At 36.9% G+C, this 21,633-nt stretch overlaps 1 protein-coding gene across 5 annotated transcripts in view; it reads right to left on the minus strand.

Annotated features, from left to right (window-relative positions):
- Rims1 (regulating synaptic membrane exocytosis 1) overlaps window positions 1-21,633 on the minus strand; it is a gene marked incomplete in the record, with an annotated part of 520,187 nt that overhangs the window by 180,539 nt on the left and 318,015 nt on the right. For all 5 annotated transcript variants that reach the window (NM_001012625.3, NM_001012624.3, NM_001012623.3 and 2 more), the window contains 11 exon segments: window positions 836-838; window positions 841-872; window positions 875-1,006; window positions 1,675-1,680; window positions 1,682-1,811; window positions 6,215-6,327; window positions 9,178-9,224; window positions 12,925-13,048; window positions 16,644-16,743; window positions 18,132-18,242; window positions 20,078-20,142. In NM_001012625.3, the coding sequence (NP_001012643.1) occupies window positions 836-838; window positions 841-872; window positions 875-1,006; window positions 1,675-1,680; window positions 1,682-1,811; window positions 6,215-6,327; window positions 9,178-9,224; window positions 12,925-13,048; window positions 16,644-16,743; window positions 18,132-18,242; window positions 20,078-20,142 (863 nt within the window).

Genomic DNA, 21,633 nt, shown 5'->3' on the forward strand with positions numbered 1-21,633 from the left:
AGAGTGCTGTATCTGAATGTAATGTCAAAGTGTGCATCTGACTTATAAGTGACTTTTACACAAAACTGAGGAATTCATACAAAAAGCTAACAGGAACCAACTGGGGAAAAAAAATCAATGTTAAAAACTGGGATCAAAAGCAGCCCCACCTAAGGTCAGTTTATTAGAAGCCAGGAGCAAGGGCTTCATGCCCTTGCCATAGTTCCAACTCTAGTCTACTGTATAGTCCACCTTCCCCGCAGGCCATTGTAAATTCCGGTGTGTGGGAGTGACTCTGCTATTGTTCTAAGTATTTACTCTAGTTCCTTAGGGCCATTGTAAATTCCTGTGTGGGAGTGATGACTCTGCTATTGTTCTAAGTATTTACTATGTAGATTAGCCCTGAGATTACTAGCTCTATTCAAGTAAATTGTAATGCCTGATTTCTTTCACCTCATACAATACTAGAGGTAATTCTGAATGTTACTGAATTGGTAACATTCTTACTGAATTCCAAGCTCAGGGTCGGCTCAAGGACTGCCTAGGACATTGGAACACTGGTGGAAACTAATCTAACTTAGCTATATGTCAAAATCAATCCTTTGAGGCATTTATGATAAAACAATACTGAAAGAAAGCACACAGATCCATACAGCCCACTATACAAACAGGGACAGGTTTGGAGCATTTCTTTTACAGGATGCCATTGTTCCAGGAAAAGAAGTTTCCCTGAACTATTCACCTGGGGACGGCTTCCAAGCTCCTGGGCCTGTCACTACTGGAGTGAGTGTGGCATGTGTGTGTGGTGTGGTTTGTGTATGTGTGCTGTGTGTATGTGCTGTGGATGTGCTGTGTGTCGTGTGCGTGTGTGTATACACACATGCATTTAGCTTCAGTGCAGGCAAACTCTTGCAGGTTTGAGTCCTTGCTTGTCAATGTTTCATCTTGTCAAAAAGTTGGAGACTTACAGCAAGTCTGCCATTTTATTTATTTATTTATTTATTTTATTTATTTATTTTGGTTTTTCGAGACAGGGTTTCTCTGTATAGCCCTGGTTGTCCTGGAACTCACTTTGAAGACCAAGCTGGCTTCGAACTCAGAAATCCACCTGCCTCTACCGCCCAAGTGCTGGGATTAAAGGCATGCACCACCATTGCCCAGCATGTCTGCCATTATTATTTTTCACATTCCTTCCGTTTCCTTCTTCTACAATGTCCCACTAGCCTTAGAGGCTCATATCTATAAATGTCTTCTACAAGGCTGAAAAACTAAGCTGTCACTTCTGAACAATGCCTTGAGGTGAGGTTCAATCCCAGAGCTTCATACAAGCTAATGTATGCTTTACCATGGAACTACATTTCCAGCCATCCTTTTACTATTTTTACATTATAACATCAAAATCTAAATTGTGCCCATGAGCATTAATAATAATACTACCTAATATTACTGATTTCAATTACAAATGTAAGCAATGACCATGACATGTACATATAGAGGTGCATTTTAATGAAGTGGATCAACTAACTGATATATTTAAAAATACCATCTTACTTGGAAGTTAAAGGTATAAGACACTGTCTTGTGGAATAATGCAGTTTGGTCCCCTAAATACTTATTGTACTTAGAAAATATGTCCCAGGAAGGAAAAACAGTTTTCCATTAATACAGAAGCTAGTCAACTTTTCAAAATTCATGTATTACCTTCTATCTGGAAGAAAATACATTTTTACATAGGGATTTCTGGGACGCCCATCTACTCTAGGGGGTAGATCTGTTGCTTGTAGAACATTTACAATCAGCTGGTGCCCCACCTTATCATACCACAGCTTCACCTAGGAGTGAAGAAAAGTCCATGTAATTTATCAAAGTCATGTGATAACATAATTTTTAAATGAAACATTAGATATCTATTTTTAGTAGATATTTTCTTTTTAAAAGTTTTTTAAATAGATACTTTCTTCATTTACATTTCTAATGCTATCCCGAAAGTCCCCTATACCTTCCCCTTCGCCCTGCTCCCCAACCCACGCACTCCAGCTTCCTCATCCTGGCATTCCCCTGTACTAGGGCATATAATCTTCCCAAGATCAAGGGCCTCTCCTCCCAATGATGGCCGACTAGGCCATCCTCTGCTACATATGCAGCTAGAGACACGAGCTCTGGGGGAACTGGTTAGTTCATATTGTTGTTCCTCCTATAGAGAACACAGGGCCCCCAATGGAGGAGTTATCATTTTATTGAAAGGATGATGTTTTGACTTAATGTATAAGGGAATTACAGTGATTTGGAAGCATAACCATTAAGAAGTTAACTTTTGTCTTATTAAGCATTTTGTGTCTAACTCATAATGGGCAAACCTGCCGTATTACATCACACGGTATGTAAATCTAACTAAGCTTGTTCTTTTAATTCTGGTAAAATTAAAATCATCATGATGGGGTTTTGTCTGTTTGTTTGTTTGTTTGTTTGTTTGTTTAAATATCAAAGACAATAGTTGGTGATCACCAATGGCTTTATTTTATGATCCTTAGAAGTACTTTCCATGCCAGGCGGTGGTGGCACACACATTTAATCCCAGCACTTGGGAGACAGAGGCTGGCAAATCTCTGAGTTCAAGGCCAGCCTGCTCTACAGAGTGAGTTCCAGGATAGCCAGCATACACAGATAAACCCGGTCTCCAAAAACAAAAACAAAACAAAAAACAACAAACAACAAAAATGCAAAAAAACCCAAGAATTTTCTAAAGAGAAGAAGAGGTAAGCTGAAGGATATTGGAGAAGAAAAATGAAATAAAGTTGATGTGATCCTATTGTAATCGCAAAAATAAAAAAGGAGTAAAACAATAAAGAAAGTGTGTTCTAGTGATACGAGCAGTCAAAGTAAGAGTTGATTAAGATCGAAGGGAAGAGGTCAAGGAGCACATTTACTACAGGCCCACTCTGCACCAGGCACAATTTGTTGTTTCCTGACATTTTTCTCATTTAATATTTCATGAATAAATTTTAATAAGCAAGTAACTGTGAGTGAAAGGAAAACAAACGTGAGGCTTAACACATATATGGCACATCAGATAATATATAACACATATAACATATATAACACATCAGACAATATAGAACACATATAACACATATATGACACATCAGACAACACGAAGGCTGAGTGATATTCCAAATGAAGTCTTCACGTTAGAACCAAGAGAAAGACATGGTGACCTCAAACTAGATTTGAGCACAAAAACCCGAGTCTGTACTGGCAACAAGAACAAGACACTAAACTTTCTTCAATTTTGTCCTTGAAATTAAAAATTACTTTTAATTTTCTGATTAAGTAATGAATTTAAATTCAAAAGCATAGTGCGGATGTGACAGAATGGAGTCCAAAGAATAAGATGAGCTAAATTAGAGGAAACTGTCCCATCAAAGTAAGGAACAAAATAAGAATCTGGATATGCATGAATCCAACCCCCTGGTTTTCTTTTTATCCTACCAAACCAGGCTTTGACCCATTTTAATGGTATAGGTGAAAAGCAAGAGGTAAGCACAAGAAATAAGTAAATGTCCAGGCAATAAAACAGGTTTCATCATTTGCTGTATTAAAAGAGGTTTGAAAAACACATGGAAATAATAGGATAAAATATTTCCTTTGACTTAACAGTCAAAAGAAGAGCTTCAAGACTGACCACAGAAATCCACACACCACCAAAAGATAAAAAATTCAACTACTCATAGGACAATTTGAAGCAAGATTTCTTTTCAATTATTATTACAAATATTCCAGTTTCTGATTTTAGTCAATAAGCATTTCTCAACAGTGGGCAGTTTAATTCTCCATGGTTCCCCAGGGTAAAGTGTAAACCCACAGGGTAGCTGGGCTGGAATAGCATCTGTGCTCTGTTTTCAAAAATAAATGTGCTAAGAAGTTAATGGAATTTTAAAAATTTAAGTGTCTTAGCTCCAGGCTCATAAAGAGGTTTAAAATAATGAACAGCTTTCTATGAATGTATGTGAACACTGCTTTACCCCTGAAAATAGATATAACATAGCAAAAGCATGGATATTTTTCCAAATGCTACCATTCCCAGTTAATATTTAGAGCCATTGGCAGATTGTGGACATTCTGTCAGGAGCCATCTAGGAGAGTCTAAAAGGTTAGCAGGTAATCTTCCAGAGATGGTTCACCATGGAACGAATGAGCCCTTGGAAGCAAGGCCCAAAGGACATGCCTCAGGAATTGATTTCTGCTATTGATATGCCTTTCCTGTCATTATTAAATTACTATATTATTCCCTGGGTCTTAGCCTACCCTACTGGGAAGATTTTCTACAGATTAATGAAGATGTACTGTCTTGTAGTGATTCTATGCGTACAAATAGATGATGTCTTAATTCCTAATGATGATTCCACAAGAATTGCTAAAATTCTACTGGTAATTATTAAGCCCTTCATATTAAGGACTGCAATTTAAACACTATGTAATATGAAATCTGCCATTTGGACTCTGCAGTTCTTCACGTGTCACAGGATAACTGCACTAAATTTATAATTTAGGAAATACAATCCTTTAGACCATAAAACCATTAACTAAAGGTCATAAAAGGGAAAGAGTGGTGTGTTGCAGGTACAAGAACAGAAGAAGAAACGTTGGCTGGGTTTATCTGTACAAAACTTCAATGTTAACTTAGACATAAGAATCATAGTTTTAGACTCTCAATGAGCTTGTGCAGCTAGTGACAGGTAATGAATATCTAGCTAAATGGAAACATATGTGAACATCTCTGTTGTAAATGTCTTACCCAATGTATGATTTCAATTTATGATGAAACTTGTGGTGATCTTTTGATAATTGGAGTGCAGTGTGATCATCTGTCCTGGGAAAATACTAAAACTAGGAACGATGACATGAGGAGGAAGAAGGGTAGAACTGAATTAGAACTCAAGAGAGACAAGAATTAGGGAGGCAGAAAGAGAATAAAATAGAAGCATTGCAGAGATGAGGGGCTGAGCAGATGAGGAGAAGGAGCTGCAGAGAGAGCAGAAAGTAGCAGCCAGGCTTTTCGTACAATGAGACAGGTTTTTAAAATTCTTTTAGCAATAGACAGGTAGAAGCTTTTTCTTTCTCTATGCAGTAAAGGTTGAAGCTTTTTTTTTTTTTTCCCATCCAGAATGAGTGAGATCTTTCTGTGCTGGTGCATGCTCAATGAATCCTGCTTGTGGAGGCTTTTGCTCTTTCCAATATATATTCCATATGTAAGCAGAGACGTGTAGATGCGTATGTGTGTTTAAGTATGAAAGAGGTAGCTTAGAAGGTGCACATGACGGTGTATATGAATGTATGTGTGCTTATGCATATTTGCTCGTGTGAAAGTCTTTCCTTTTAGTAGGCTGAATAAAAGTTTTGTTCAATAAAAGTTTTATTGCTCCAAGACTCCCTCTTGCCTAGCCAGTGAGAGGCAAGGCTTCAGGTCAAGAGAGAATGATGCCATACCAATTAATCCTTAACTTATTCCTCCTGCTGTTAAACAACAGGTTCTAATTCCCCCAGAGGCCTGCAGCTTCTGGCTTCAGAGTAACTTAGAGTGAAGATGGAGAATAACCAAACAAAGAGTGAAAGTAACATTTTCCCTCCTAGTGCTTAATCAAGCACAGAGATTTATAAAGTAAATAACAGAGAGATATAGAGTTAAGTTCCCTCAGTGCTTAATGAAGCACAGAACTGTAATAAAGGGTTAATATTTTAGCACAGAGCAATAAGAAAGAATGAGATATCCATCACTTAATGAAGCACATAACAGTGGCAAAGAGTTAAATTTAACACAGAACAGGAAGACAGATGTAAGGAGTAAAATGAAGCATAGAAGGTTATAGAGAAAAGAAGCCAGCGGTTATCAGCCCCAGAAAACAAGAGTGATAACTCTCCAGAAACCAACACACCTAGCACAATTAGAAATTTACAACGCAAAAGATCATCAATGTTTTGACCTGTGTCTGTCAGACATCTGTGCCCACCTCAGCTCCTTCTTCTAAAGACCAGGCAAAGGCAACATTCAATCGCTATTTCTATGTAAATATATGTGAGTGAAAGAAAATCTAGTGAAACATCACAGAGTGATGAAGTCTGTGACAGTATCAAATGACTACATGCTCACTGGAGGCCCCAGAAAGCCAGAGGATTGTTAATGATGCATTCAGAGAAAAAACCCTCATGTCATTCACTGTGTATAAAAAGCACATACTGAGAGTTGCCCTGGTAAGACTTGTGGGGCATCTTTCAGAGCTCCAGGGCTGGTTGGAGAAATAACAGAAATGGAAGGCCTTTCCATCTTCTGAGATTCAAAGGAACTTGAACCTAAAATGAGGATAAAAATGAACATTTGTTAGTGTGAGAAATAAATTCCTGAGCTAAATGGTAAATGTACCTGTAATTAGTATAAAGCCACAGCCAACACTGTTTGATGTAGAATTCACTTTTCATAAATATCTCTAGAATATCTTGGTTTTTTTTTTGTCATCTTTAGTTTATTATTTGTTTAAGTGAGACAATGATACTGTATTCATTTGCTTCAACATGGAAGATATTATCGACATTTTGGAGGGCATTGTTCTGTATTGGCTCTATCCTAAGTTTCATCAATAGACACACTTTCTGAATTGGTAGCAAGAGAAATGGTACCTGCTGCACTGGCTATTGTGGCTAAAAGGTATTTGCTATGCAGTGTCTGTAGTGGCAAATGAATATGAATGGGTACGGAGTAAAATGTATGAGCCTCCCTTAAATTCAGATTTCATAATTCTTTTATCATAGGATTTTATCTCTTACATTTTATCTTATAAATAAATCTCTTAAACTGCTGAGAATAATGTTTCTCATTAACTTACTGCAGTAATTTGCTTCTCTTTCCTGTAAGGAAGTCTGCTGTTGCTCTGTACCAAGGCACATGCAGAAAAGTAGAATGTTATGAAATGTAGTAATCCTGTTGAGTTCTTGCCTAAACATTCACTCAGAACTCGATGAATGCTTTGTTGCAAAATACTGTGGAATCCCATGAAGGTATGTTACCCACACCATTCTGTTCTATATTCTATGAACAGAAGTTGTGTCAGCCAAGACTGACTGTCTGGCTTCTGAAAAGCACAGTGATAATAGAGATTGGAATGTCAGAGGTCCACAGGGTCGCTACCTTATTTGTCTCTCTTGAATCCCTGGAGCAGCCCTTCCCTGCCCACTTCTATGACAGAACCAGACTGACAGACAAAACAAAACCCTTTGGCATGGAGCTTCAACCAACCCCAGCATACGAAGCATGCCCTCACCTAGCATCTTGAGCCTGTATTAGCTTCCTGTTGTAATCCACCCTTCTGATGTACCCACCAGAAGATTCAACTTGACCTTGATTTCTAACTTTATCTGCAACTTCAGGAAACTGCTTCCATGTTGCAACATGGAATTAGGCAAATATAAACTGTTCCCAGTCCACGTTCACTCAAGATCAAGAATCAACTGTCTTTTATTCCCTTTAAAAAGAGAGCTGTGTGTTTTTGTTTCAACAGCTGCAAAATGAAGTTTAAATTAATCCATATGCAGCATTTTGTTCCCATTTAACTATATGAAATAAAGTTATAAGATGCCATTTCTCTTTTGTCAAGTTCCTTTACCCTAGCCCCACTAACTTTTTTGGTCTTAAAATATTGTTGCTTATAGTAAGGTTGGCTTAGAAAAGTAAGACTATTATCCATGTTGCCAAGTCTATTTTTATTTATGGAACTCTCCCCATGTATCTCTTGATACTGGTCATCAGAAAGCTCAAAACAAAATCTGAGCCAAGCTCCAGATGCTATGAGAGCATGATGAAAAAGGTTTTTGTGTGGTAACTTGGCCACTGGTTCCTTCTTTGACATGGTCATGATTTTCTCCCTATATCATCATTAACTCCCTTCTCATCGACATAATTTTATAGCCATATAAGATGAATTCTGTATTAATACCTAGAGAACCAACTCCAGTTTTAATTGAATGCCAATCATTACCAGGATATGAGCCAAACGTCATTATCTACAAGTGCCGCTACACACCATACGATGTCACCTCCTCCTGAGTGGCTCACAAAGCAGACACTTCCTTCACCACTACATCCTAACAGCTGTGCAGCACACCCCTATAAGTGAGCTGAACCACACCCATGGCTTCTAATATCACATGGGTCACTATTATGCGATGCATGGCAATTATTTATTAATGTGCCTCCACTGTTCTCAGATTGTGCTGTTTACCACTCAAACTGCACAGCCAATCATTACAAGATTTACTTCTGCTGTTATTGCTGGTTTGTTTTCTTGAGACAGACGCCTGCCATGTAGCACGGGCTAATCTTGAACTTGAGATCTCCTGTATCTACCTTCCAAGATATTAGTTTATAAACCTGTGTCACAAATACACTTTTGGTGCGTACAGTGAACAGATTTATTACTAGTAAGAATGCAATGTCAGAAGTGGTCCTCATCTCACAGATACCAAACAGCCTGCCTACTGAAACATGGTCAGACATTCCAATGCGAGGATTACTTACCAGGAAAACCAGTTAACATCAAAGGTGGTACTGGCTCCATATATACTGTACCCCACTCCCTTATTTTTCAAAGAGTCTGGATGCAAGCTCTCTCTGTGAGACCTCCCCCCCCCCCCCCATGCTCGGAAAGCTGTAAGGTCAGACTAGCTCTAAGAACAGAACTTATGCTATGTAGGCTCTGATTCTCCAGAGACACTGCCTTGCCATCTGCCTCTGGTACTGGGGTCTGAACTCTCCTTGATGCTCCCATCACGCTAAGAGCCTCCTGCTGTCTCTTCATGGAGCAAATAACATTTCTAATAAAGTCTTTACTCTCCAGCAATCTGTCTCAGTTTCCCTGTCCTAGACATAACACTCCTGATTTAACAGCTGAGCTCTGAGAAGGTCTTGACTGTATAATAAAGGAGGGCATTGAAACAAAGATCTTTGCATGGCCCCAAAAGAAACTGGGCAAAAGAAGAAAATTGTCGGTAAAGAACCGTGGAGTTATTATGGCTGCAAAGTTTGGTATTTGTGAAGACAGCCAGACACTCATATTCATTCATTTACAGCAAATGGCTTAGGAGAATGATGAATCTTACTTTGTAATTTAGTTTAATATATTTTCAATAACAAGGAAATGCTATACTCACTGGACTCCAGGGGAGGGTGGGAACTCTCAGGGATCCTGGGGATGTCACTAAAAGAAACAGATACAGTGAAAATCCCTTTAGGCAAATTACCCCACCAGAGGCAACCACTGCCCATTTTATCTCAGAGCTGTGAAAAGTCCTCTTGGGTCTTAACAGATGTGGGAATGAAGGAGAGTTACTGTTTAGGAAACTACTAATGTGCATGAGTGTGAAACACCACATAAAAGAAAACTGCAATAAAAACAAAGGTTTTATATATTTAATAGCAAAACCCTTTAACATGACAACAATCAGATTAATATTGTGGATACAATCACCACAATATTTTTACTACCAAAACAGCAGGTTTTGGAAATTAAAAAACAAAAATGTCAAAGGTACTATTTTATTTCAGTTCTAGGAAATTAAAATGACACAGATTTTTACAAATCAGTAATATGCTTTACAAATACATCTGAAAGAGTTTACTGAGCAAAACAGATGGAAAGATCTCTTCATAATAAAATGAAGTGATGGATATCATGGGCAAATTTAAGAAAAATTAAAAGGATGAACTGCTTCATAATTAACAATGATGCAAGCTTGCAACAAAAAAAGCCAAAATATGTCATGCAAGTGCATGTAATATATACATGGCACATAAAATACATATGCAAATATATGTGCTTGGCAGGGTTTCATAGCTCTGCCCTGCAGTTTGCTGAATACACAGCTAGCATACTACATGATTAAAGTGAGTTGTGAGAACACCCATTCCTGCCACGCTCACAAGTTACTCTGAAAAACATATATAAAATCACTCCTGCTCAATCTGTTATCCACTCAGACCTTAATATATCATCAGAATGCTGCGAGTGCTAGATTGGCTGTTATACTGTATAAGACTACATTGCCTCTCCTTTTTCAAGATTATTTTAGTAGCAATTTGAGAAGATTTTTAAGATACATGACACATTAAAGCAGACTGGAGTTATTATGAAGAGAATTATCAGCATATCAGTTACTTATTTTAATCACTTACCTTGCAACCTAAATTCACTTGGATTTTTTTTGTTTTACTCTCACTCTCTTTTTATTCTTAGATGCCTCATCATTACTTTTTGTGCAAACTGATCTTATAATTAGCCATATTTAAATTTTTCTACAAATGATAAAACCTCATTCTGCATATTTAAAAATATATTGGATTATATATTGTAACATAATTACCAATTTATATAATTTCCATGAATTTATAAGTGAGATTACTTTACCATTCCTGAAATACAACTTTTTTCACAATGGCAATCTCCTCCCCATTCACCCGAGCAAATGGAAGGGAATTATTTTAAAAATTAGGATGCTGACAATTTTAGATCATAAAAGCTTTTAGATATCTCACACAGTAAAATCTTACACAGTCAGTTAAAATTTCAGAATGTGCTCTCGGGCAGTGGTGGCTAACACCTTTAATCCCAGCACTTGGGAGGCAGAGGGATTTCTGAGTTCGAGGCCAGCCTGGTCTACAGAGTGAGTTCCAGGACAGCCAGGGTTACATACACAGAGACACCCTGTCTCGGTAAACCAAATAAATGAATGAATGAATGAATGAATGAATGATAGATAAAAGATCTCAAAATGTGGAACTCTGAAATATTTTATGTGCTACTAATAGGAGGACCAGAGAGAAGTTGTGACCCCTCAGAGCTCCCACAGACTGAGTCACCAACCAAAGAGCATACAGGGGCTGGTCTGTGGCCCTGGGCACATATGTAGCTGAGGATTGCCTTGTCTGGGCTCAGGGGCAGACCATGTGCCTAATCCTGTAGAGAATTGATGCTCCAGGGAAGGATGCTGGCTGAGGGTGGTGAGGTGGGGTGGCCAGGAAAGTGGGGAGCAAAGGGGAGGGGAAGGGGGTGAAGAACTCTGGGAGGGTCACCAGGAATGGGGGCAACATTTGGAATGAAAATAAATAAAATAATTTAATAAAAAAATTCCAAAATCATTTTGGGTCACCATTTCACATTAATTGCTTCTGCAAGACTTCCTTGCATACAGTTCCGTTTGTTAATATAAGTCTTCTTAGCTATCTCTACTCACAAGTCTTGTGATCAATAGTTTTAACAGTGATCACAATCATAAATGACAAAGATGTTGTATTTGGAGCTTCCCCAAACATCTGAAAACAGCTTGGGCTTTTAATATGTATCAATCAAGGATTATGAATAATATCTAAAATGATTCCTGAAATCATTATGTCAATAAATTAAACATTAAAGCCATTAAATGTCATTATTGAAATTAGAATTATTCTAATAATGTATATGACAGCTTTGATGCTCATTCAAGCATAGTATTAAAAGTCATATCCCTCTGGATTACACACTCAATGGTGGACCAGGGTTCGGCTATGCTGATAACTATTTGATATGCATATAAACAACAGTAATATAAGTTAATCCAGTCTACTTTAATTGTCTGTAGTTCTCTTAACTTACAATAAATCACTATTTCACCTGAGGATTCTAAATGCACTATGTATCCCAAAAGTACCTGAAGATGTGTGCAGGGCTTAAGTATAAATTTTATTTTTATATTTTTGATTTTTCCCAATTTACTTACCTCTGTTTCAATCTCATATGTACCTCTGCACTAGAACATATAGCAGGTAAAACTAGCATAAATTATAATGGTGTTATTTTAAAAGTCTATGTGGAAATATATAATACTTTTAGAAATGCCTTCACTGTTTATTCTTTGTTACCACTTAAAATTGGTGGTAAGCTTGACTTGATCTTAGAGTTTGATATATTAATATTCTGTGAAATATGATCACACATTTTCATTCCATCAACATTAGGATGATTGTTTTCTTCTATGTTTTGCACTGATATAAACTCATGGAAACAGTGAAAATTAAAGTTATCAGTTTTTCAACATAAGAATTTCAAATTATATATATATATATATATATATATATATATATAATTTATACAATAGATATGACAGACATTAAAGTTACTTGCCAAATAGTGATCTCACTCTAATGACAGAGATCAAAATCCCTACTAAAATTTATAAAACAGTAAATGAATTTTCAGCCTGGAATTTGTGAGTTTTCTGGAAAAAGCTAGTAACATTATGGGGACCTCTACACAGATACAGAGAAATATTCTACTGTCTGTAGATTACTGAATTGTGATTAAAACTGAAGTTTCAGAAATCTCATGTATTGTAGTGCTTCACACATCCAAATATTTAATTTTCTCTGGTTGCTTTTAAATAAAACCTGAAGCCACTCTTTAATAATTATATGGAAAAGTATTTTCTCCTTTATAAAATAAGAATTTATTCGTGATGTACAATATTAAAATGCCACACTGAGAGTTTATCAGAGATGTATAATATTTAAATATCACAAAATGAATTGGCCAGTTACTCCCTTAAAGGAAATAACACTGATTACATTAGAAATGACCAAAGAGTCAGGAATGATTGAAAGAAAATGCTTTGTTATATTTAACTTGAGAAAACTACGAATCAATATTTTTATATTGGTCTATTGTGGACCTTCTAACATAACAGGGAAAAAAATCAGTATTCTAATTTTAAAAGTTAAGAAGAATGTATCATCTATTATATATGCCCATAATAGATTTTAAAACTATCCATGCTAACATGTACTGTATAAATGTAAAACCTTCCTTGTAAAACCCTGCTAATACATGTAATTTACTAGACTTAAGAAGTAAGTTTTTTTAGCCTTACCCAATAGGCCTTGAAACAATAATTTCAACTTGAGGTTCTGATTTTGATTCTAAAATAATGTTGTAAACTTCTTCGTTTGTTGCTCCCGGCAGGGGTTTACCATTCCACTCTAGAACTTCATCCCCTTGAATTTAAAAAAAAGGTAGTTTTTTACCTTATATATTCTCTTTACTTTTCTTATCTTTTCTCTTTTTTAAACAAAAAAAAATGCAAACCATACACCAATAATTTAATATTCAAGACTTGTCATATCATGTCCGCTAATCAGTTCTTCTAACCACTTTTATTTTTTCCTTTGGTTTTCCTCCCCAAATAATACTGATCACTGAGAATAGTCCAATACAAAACTGCCTTTATCTTTTGAGATATATCAGAAATAATATGAAAGTAATTTCATGCTATGGGATGGAAATTAGCACAGCCTGTTGGAAAACACTGAAACCAATGGTTAGCAGCATGCCCTAAGGAATGTAGGCGGCTCTGCGTGTGGCAGATTCTTATTAAATGAACAAAAGGTCTGTTTTAGCAACAAACACTTTCTGGCATGATGTCTCCACCTCTAAGTCGGGCTCCATTATCTTCACCCAATGCACAACAGAATCAGAAGGCATGGAAGGGTTTGAGTTCATATCCATAGATAAGGTAACATAGGTAGCCATGGCAGTTACAAAGCAAGCAGATGTAAAAAACGGTTGCATGACAGTTAACCCCCTTCCAGATGTTCAAAACACATACATTCTATACCGACCTTGTAGTGAATACTAAAGGAAGAGTGGGAAATATTTAAGACTATAAGGAATTAATGTAGTAATCAGTAATTAGTAAGACAGTACAAGAGCAACATGGACAGAAATATGATATCCCATGGGGGGCGGGGGGAATGTGGAACAACCATAGGTTGTTATTTGAAATCCAGCTTTAAAGTACAGGATTAAGAGACAAAGACTTATTCTCATGAATATGTCAGAGTCTAACCATTCCTCTGCCAGGGCCTGCCAGCTCACAGCGGTTGATTCAGGAGAGCTGTCCTTGAGGGAGTGATGACTCTTTGAGGTGTCTTACATTTTTTTGATGGCCATGCTTATTCAGTTGTTCTAAGAATTTTAGGTCCTAAAATAATTAAGGACCTAACTATATTTAACGTTTAACTAATATTATTTTATACATTAAGGCAGACACAAATAAAAAAGATTTTAGAATGTATGTCATTTTCACAACAAATGGGGAAACTTTTATTAAAGTAATTCTTATTTTCTCAGAATTTCTTTTCTTAAAAGTAAAAAGTGTGAGCACTGCTTATGCTACGTTAAAAAATATGGCGAGTCCCAATAATTAAATACGTTTTATTGATCTGACCTAAGAAGTTACCTAGAAAGATTTTCAAAAACACTTCAATGATAAGAAAGGAAAGGAAGCAATTACATATTTGTAATATGTTAGCAGCATCCAAAATGTTTTTTTACCAAAACATGTTCAACACCACAGTTCTTTAAGCATATATGTGTGTGTCTAATGAATTATACATAGATACAATTCATTAGATTACACATATTTAATACATATGGATGTGTGTTCATATTTATACATATGCTGGGAAATATTTTATAAGACAGTACTTACCCAAATAATTCCCATTATATTTTGTTCTATCACTTTTTTCAAAATGATGGATATAAACAAATTGATTTTAATACATAATAGTGGGTGGGTTGCAATGCATTGCTAAACTAGTCTTCCTTGTTGATAGTTACCTGGACACATAACTTTTAATAACAAGATAAATTAATACACTCTTGAATTTATGCATAGTGCAATAAATCAGAATACAGGAAATACTTAACATTCAAGCCATTTGTTAATCCGTAGACTATCACCTCAGATAGATGTAGTCAAGAAGGAGAAAAAAATAAAACAATACTTTGTCTTTATATTTCATGTGAAAATATAATAGAGAAACCAATAAAAAATCTTTAAATAATGTGTTTACTGCTATCACAAGCATCCAATTAGGAAGAGAAGTAGAATAAGTTGGTAACAGGAGCATAGGAATTTTAGTTATTGTCCTACAGGACATATATTCAATTATGAGCATTGAAGGATGAAAAGATTTCAACAGTCTGACCAGGTGGACAGCTGATGCCAAGGAAGTCTTTTGAGCCACAGGCAGTAGCTCACCTGGATACAGGTAGATTGACCTAGCCAGGAGTTTCTGTAGGCTCACAATGGGCAGAGCTACAAAGCTCTTGAATAAAAGGGTAAGCTAGAGGCACAGAGAGATAAACAAGGGTGAGGATGTGAGGTTTATGTTTCAGAGGAAACCCAGCAACAGTGAACCGTTTTGACTTGAAGAGGAGTCTGGTTGTAGAAATATAAAAAAAAGATAGAAGTACTGCTCCTGGAAAAAGTCAATCTATCAATCAATCAATCAATCAATCAATAATGTCAGAAGTGATTTTTAAAAGCTAAAGCTGTTTATATGGAAGTAGAAGAGAAGCCAGTTTGTACGTTATAATATATATTCAATAGTCTCCATCATTGGGTCTACAACAATTAAAATTAAAAATCACTTTTATTTTGTCCAAATCAGCTGCTGAAAGGAAAAAGCAAACTTGCACGTTTTCCAATGATCTCAGATGAACCTTTATCAGTGTAGTTTTAAGCTGCCAGGCTCTCTGCTCATCAAGAGGATGTTAAAGAAGTGAAAACAAGAGGTTCCATCATAGAGAACAACCACCTCACTCACTTCTGGAACCATCTAAGAAAACAACAACTTGGCCTGGCAGTGGTGGTGCACGCCTTTAATCCCAGCACTTGGGAGGCAGAGGCAGGCAGATTTTTAGTTCGAGGACAGCCTGGTCTATATAGTGAGTTCCAGGACAGCCAGAGCTACACAGAACAACCCTGTCTCGAAAAAAACAAACAAATAAAAAAGAAAAAGAAAAGAAAACAAAAGCTGTCATACTGCTCTCATCTGAGAACACTGCCTTCGTAGCTAACATTTGCTAGGTTTAGCTACAGCAGGACTCCTATAGTTTTTCAGATATATTCTTGTGTCAAAGATCACCTTTATTGGAACAGCTACCCATTGCCTACAGTGGCTATTTCAACTAAAATTAAAAGTAAGTTGCTAAAATAAACGTTAAATTGAGCTGCGACTGAATGCATCATACATTCAGTGTCTTCTTTTGCGGGGTCAGCTGAGGCTATAAAGAGAACAGTAATAATAACACCCAGATACTAAAGACGTGGAATGATTTGTAACATTTCAATTAACCTATATTTCCTTAAATCATTTGTATAGGAGTCATTACTATAATTGGGATATGTGCAATAAATCAGATATAATTTCTAAATAACTGTCTGACACATTACAAACGACTTAGTGCTGTGGAATGTGCTTTTTACAAACTAATCCGCTTTGGGTTTGGATTTTTGTTTTATTACTTTGATTTTCAGAATTGGCATTCTTCCATTGTTCTCCATCTATGCTTTTATATAAATCAAAGAGATTCCTAATCTTACTGTCTCCTAATTGCTACTTATGCCAAGATACCTACAATTGAGTGGATAAATATCTGTATCAGAAATAGAGCTGTACCTACACATGGTAATGACTTGGTGACAACTCACACACTTAAATGGCTAAACACAGACCGAAACTCTTCAATATAAACAAGGACAAAAAAAAATTGCTTATATAGGAAAAGGGGGGAATTTACCTGCTCTTAGGTGTCCGACAACATCTGCCAGGCTACCCTTCTTTACTTTGGTGATGAAAGCACCAAGACGCCCTAAGTCCGTCATTTTTCCTCCAACCACCTGCAAAGTGACAAATTCATGAGCTCTCACCACTACTGCATGAATACCGTAGTCAGAGTAACTAACTGTACACTGTCTTCTAACATGCCTACAACTCAGCACAGGGACATTCGTGAACTGCATCGTTTATTGAAGTAAATAGTAGTAAAGCATTATTTTTAAAAGCCACTGTACAGGACGGCAATGTAAGAAGGACTGTGCACTGACTTTGTATATTGTAGTAGCAAAAGGCTCTGTGGTGGTTTACACTCAGGAGACAGGCGTAGAACTCCCTAGTTGTGGTTAGGCATGGTGTGTTGGCGCTATTTGCACTGAATTCAGTAATCTTGCATAGCATGCTTATGTGTTAGCCGGCATATTTACATAAAGATACACCCCCTGTCCATATCAAATGTTGGCATTTTTCTATAACTGTGGTAGACCCGGGTTCATACAGACTGCAGATTCTACCCAACCAAGGCCACCTGGAGTGAATGACATGCCATTGTACAAAGTGTTACACTGTGCAAGTATCATAGCTTCAGCATATCTATTTCAAAACATCTGGATAATGCCATCTGCCATCCCTGGCCATGTACACCTGACGCTCAAACCTGAATTATATTCAAACATTCGACACGTTCAATTATACTTAAATCCAATATATCTGGCTATACCAGGGTCTCAAATATACACAGTTAAAGATGGTCGATTGGAAGAGAGTAGGCAGGTGGAATGATACAGAATAGTAAGATTGGGCCACCGTTCTTTGGACAGAGCTATTAATACTGGCTATCCAAATTATTTAACAGCAAGAGTAGTTAATACTAATAATCTACAAAATACAAATAAGTACACGAATTAAATTTGTTATGTTGTGCTTTGGTTCAAACTCAGGCAAGAACTCCACATATGAGCTAAACCTACTCCCTAAATTAATGGCTCTCAACAAGTCACACACAACAGCCACAATATCAAGAAAAATCTTTGAATATTTATTTAGGAAACTTCCAGCATAATCATGTGATTTAACATGGATATACATAATGTAAAAAATGCATGCATGCACATGTATGTATGTGTGCCTATATAGACAGTGTTCTATAAAATATGAATATCTGTCTGAAGCTAACATTCTTTTTTCTATTGGAAGACAATAAATGCCCTTAAAAGAACCTTTTATCCTTTCCGCCTTACTGTAACAATAGTTATCAGATAGCATTTCCCTTACTGACACTTTATGTTGCTGCTAACATTTAAATTAACTGTATTTATTGGAGAGACTTGACTTTGAAAAGGAGAGGAAAAGATTTAAAAACCAATTGTTGCGAACTTTGTGAATGCTGTCTGCACTCTTCTTTATCCTGGAAGAAGCATTATAAACCAGCATTATAAACCTGGATACATACCTTGAGACCCAATAATGCACCTGATTCTTTGGGCATGGTTGTTCTTTTGTTAAGAATAACACGGCCGATTAATCGGTCCCCCTCTTTAGATGGCTGCCACGTTACAGGATGCTGTCAAAACATAAAGTTTAAAAAATGAATGTCGTGTTTTATTTGCTATAACTACATTATCAGTAGTTGTAACATGATAAGATTTTTTTGGGCTAGAAGACACTCGATTGGGAATTCTTTATTTAAACGGGTTCTATAGGGAGCTTATAAAGCTTTTCATTTAGAGCTATATTTTATTTGCAATGATTGTAAAAGTAGTTAGCAACAAAAGAGTCTCAAAAATGGCTCTGAAATATAACTAACTGAAAGGTTAATTATATCCTTAGCACACACAGGAAAAACCACATTTAAGTTGTTAATGCTGGTAGTATATTGGGCTTCATTGGCTTACCCTACAATATAACTTTACTTTATGGTTATATAAAGTGTTATCATTCAGTAGATACTGCAGTGAATCTTAACTTTAACCAGGTTGTGCTATGTCTGTTATGTTTCCCTTTGTCATGATACTGGGCAGTGGCAGCGAGTCACAGGTCCCAGCCATTTGTGCAGTTTGTAAACAACCAGCGCTCTACAGTACACTGTGCGGCAAAGTGGTGGTTTAAGTAGGATAGGTGTGTGAAACACATTTCAACAATAATATTTTACCTTTAACTTGTTAATGTGAGGAAGCACATGTACCACGATGCGCAAGACGAGGTCAGAGGACAACTTATGGTTCTTTCATTTCTCAGTGTGGGCTCTGGGGATCGAACTTGGAATGAAATCTGGATTTAATCCCAAATATTTAAACTTGTTTTTGATAAAAGGTTTCCAAGTTTTTTCCTCCAGCCTTTAAAAATAGTTTCTTTAGAAGTTCAGTTAGACTAAGCACTGTGTGATCCATCAACTAAAACTTATCCAGTGCAATGGATAAGACTATTAGGTGTTTGTGTGTGCGTATCTGTATATTGTACATGTGTTTCTGTTTTTGTTCTTTTGTCCCTGAATGTGCTTATTTGTGTGTGTGTCTATGTCTCTCTCTCTCTCTCTCTCTCTCTCTCTCTCTCTTTCTCTCTCTCTCTCTCTCTCTCTGTGTGTGTGTGTGTGTGTGTGTGTGTGTGTGTGTGTGTGTGTAAGAACTACAGGATGAAACTCTTTCTAATATGCCCAGTGCTCTCTAAAAACATTCCAATGAGAAGAGGTTAAACTAATTAACAGCATTGTAACCTGTCCTTATCTACAGAAGAGATGTCATCCAGGCTAACTCAGTCCTCTCCCCTAGACTGTACTCTCTCATTGGCATACATAATATCTCTGAAGTAATCTTAAAATTCCAATGCAAGAGAAAATTGAGCAGGGAAACCCAGCCAGGGAGTAAACATTAATGTGTATGAACTCAGAGTTAAACTGGGTACCATCACATTATTTAAACATTATTATGGGGTGGACTTTCTTTTCTGGAGCAGTCATTAACTAGGCTTTTAAAAATGGTAGAACTAATTGTTCAGCTTTAATAAGATAAGTTGTGTAAACAGCATTGTTATCTAACATTGATGCCAGGATCTGGATCTTAACAGATCTATTTACTACAGAGTATGGCAATGTTCTATTATTATTGAGAAAAGTCGTTTCTGGTGCGGACATATAAAATACTCTCATGGGGATCATTTTTAAAGTTCTCTTCATTTAAAAATAATTTCAGGGTGAAAGTAAAATGAATAAATGTGTTTTCTTGATTTAAAACTTGTTGATTATTCAGAGATACCCCCCAGCTCTTCATAGTGTTCCTTTTGAATTAATAATGGCTGCAATAAAATCTGTAGTAGATCCAGAAGGATGTTTATTGAGAGAGAAACAGAGGATAATCAATCCACATATAAGTCTTGAACTGTATACGCCGTCAAAAAACTTACCGAACTAATAGGCGACGTTTCCCTGCTATGCCACGTGGCAGGATCCAACCAGTAGTCCAAGTCACCTGTGACGTGAAAAGGGACAAAAGGGTTAAAATAGAAAACGCACTAATTTCAGCATTGTGTCTTCAAGTCCATGGAAAGAGAGCTTAGGGTATTAAGTCATCAGCGTTGAGACGGAAGGATGGACCATCCAGAGACTGTCCCACCCAGGGATCCATCCCATAATCAGCCACCAAACCCAGACACTATTGCACATGCCAGCAAGATTTTGCTGACAAGACCCTAATATTGCTGTCTCTTGTGAGGCTATGCCAGGGCCTGGCAGATACAGAAGTGGATGCTCACAATCATCTATAGGATGGAACACAGGGCCCCCAATGGAGGAGCTAGAGAAAGTACCCAAGGAGCTGAAGGGGTCTGTAACCCTATAGGAGGAACAACAATATGAACTAATCTGCACCCCCAGAGCTCGTGTCTCTAGCTGCATATGTATCAGAAGATGGCCTAGTCGGCCATCATTGGGAGGAGAGGCCCTTGGTCTTATGAAGATTATATGCCCCAGTACAGGGGAACGCCAGGACCAGAAAGTGGGAGTGGGTGGGTTGAGGAGCAGGACTCGGGGAGGGTATAGGGGACTTTCAGCATAGCATTTGAAATGCAAATGAGGAAAAGATATAATAAAAAAATGTCATCAGTGTTTGCATCCCAGACTAATAATACACAATTGGCTTGATAATGTTAAGGCTCGAATCACATCAGTGAAGGAACAAGTGATACAAACATACTTCAGGCAATCAAGAACTATCCTTCAGTGTCGCCAGTCATTCTAGGAACATGAGACACAAAAATAAAGAAAGCTAGAGGGTTCATCCTCCCAGCCTGGCACGAGGAAACTCTGTATGAGACTATAGCCTGCCATCTAGTGGCAGAGAGTCTATCCTTTACGTTGAGAAATACTTAAATTTTAGGCTCTTTCTTTTCTAGCCATCTGCAATATTTCCTACCTTTCAAAGTCATGTGGTGGTCCATATCTGCCTTCATTACCTGATTATATGGCGCACCTACCTAATACCTACCAATAAATACACTATCGATCACAGCTTAGCAATGGCTGCATGCAGATGTTGTATCCCAACCGTATTACCAAGGATATAAAGAACTTTAAAAAGCTTTAGCACTGTATACATGGATTTATAAATATTTATTTTAATATGTACTTCTAGCATAATGCCAAAGAAAGAAACTTAGAAAAAAAGGGAAAATTTTAAAGGAGAGATGTTTTCATGAGACAAAAGGTCGGAGAAAAACAGCATTTTTTTAAAAAATTGGGTACAAATTTACCATCATGTATTAGTACCAGATTATCACAATGAAAATGTTCTCTCTATGTATATCCAAATATAATAAAAATTATCTGAGAGTTGGCAAAGTATGCCAGCTAAACCCAAAGCACAGAGATGTTACTAGCTAAGTGTTTGAAAAACACATTTGTCTTATAATTGCATCTTAGCAACAAAGACATTCTCATTGGTGGGAGGCATGGGAAATAATGA

The sequence above is a fragment of the Mus musculus genome, chromosome 1, assembly GCF_000001635.26.
Source record: "Mus musculus strain C57BL/6J chromosome 1, GRCm38.p6 C57BL/6J".
In the NCBI taxonomy this organism is placed as follows: Eukaryota; Metazoa; Chordata; class Mammalia; order Rodentia; family Muridae; genus Mus; species Mus musculus.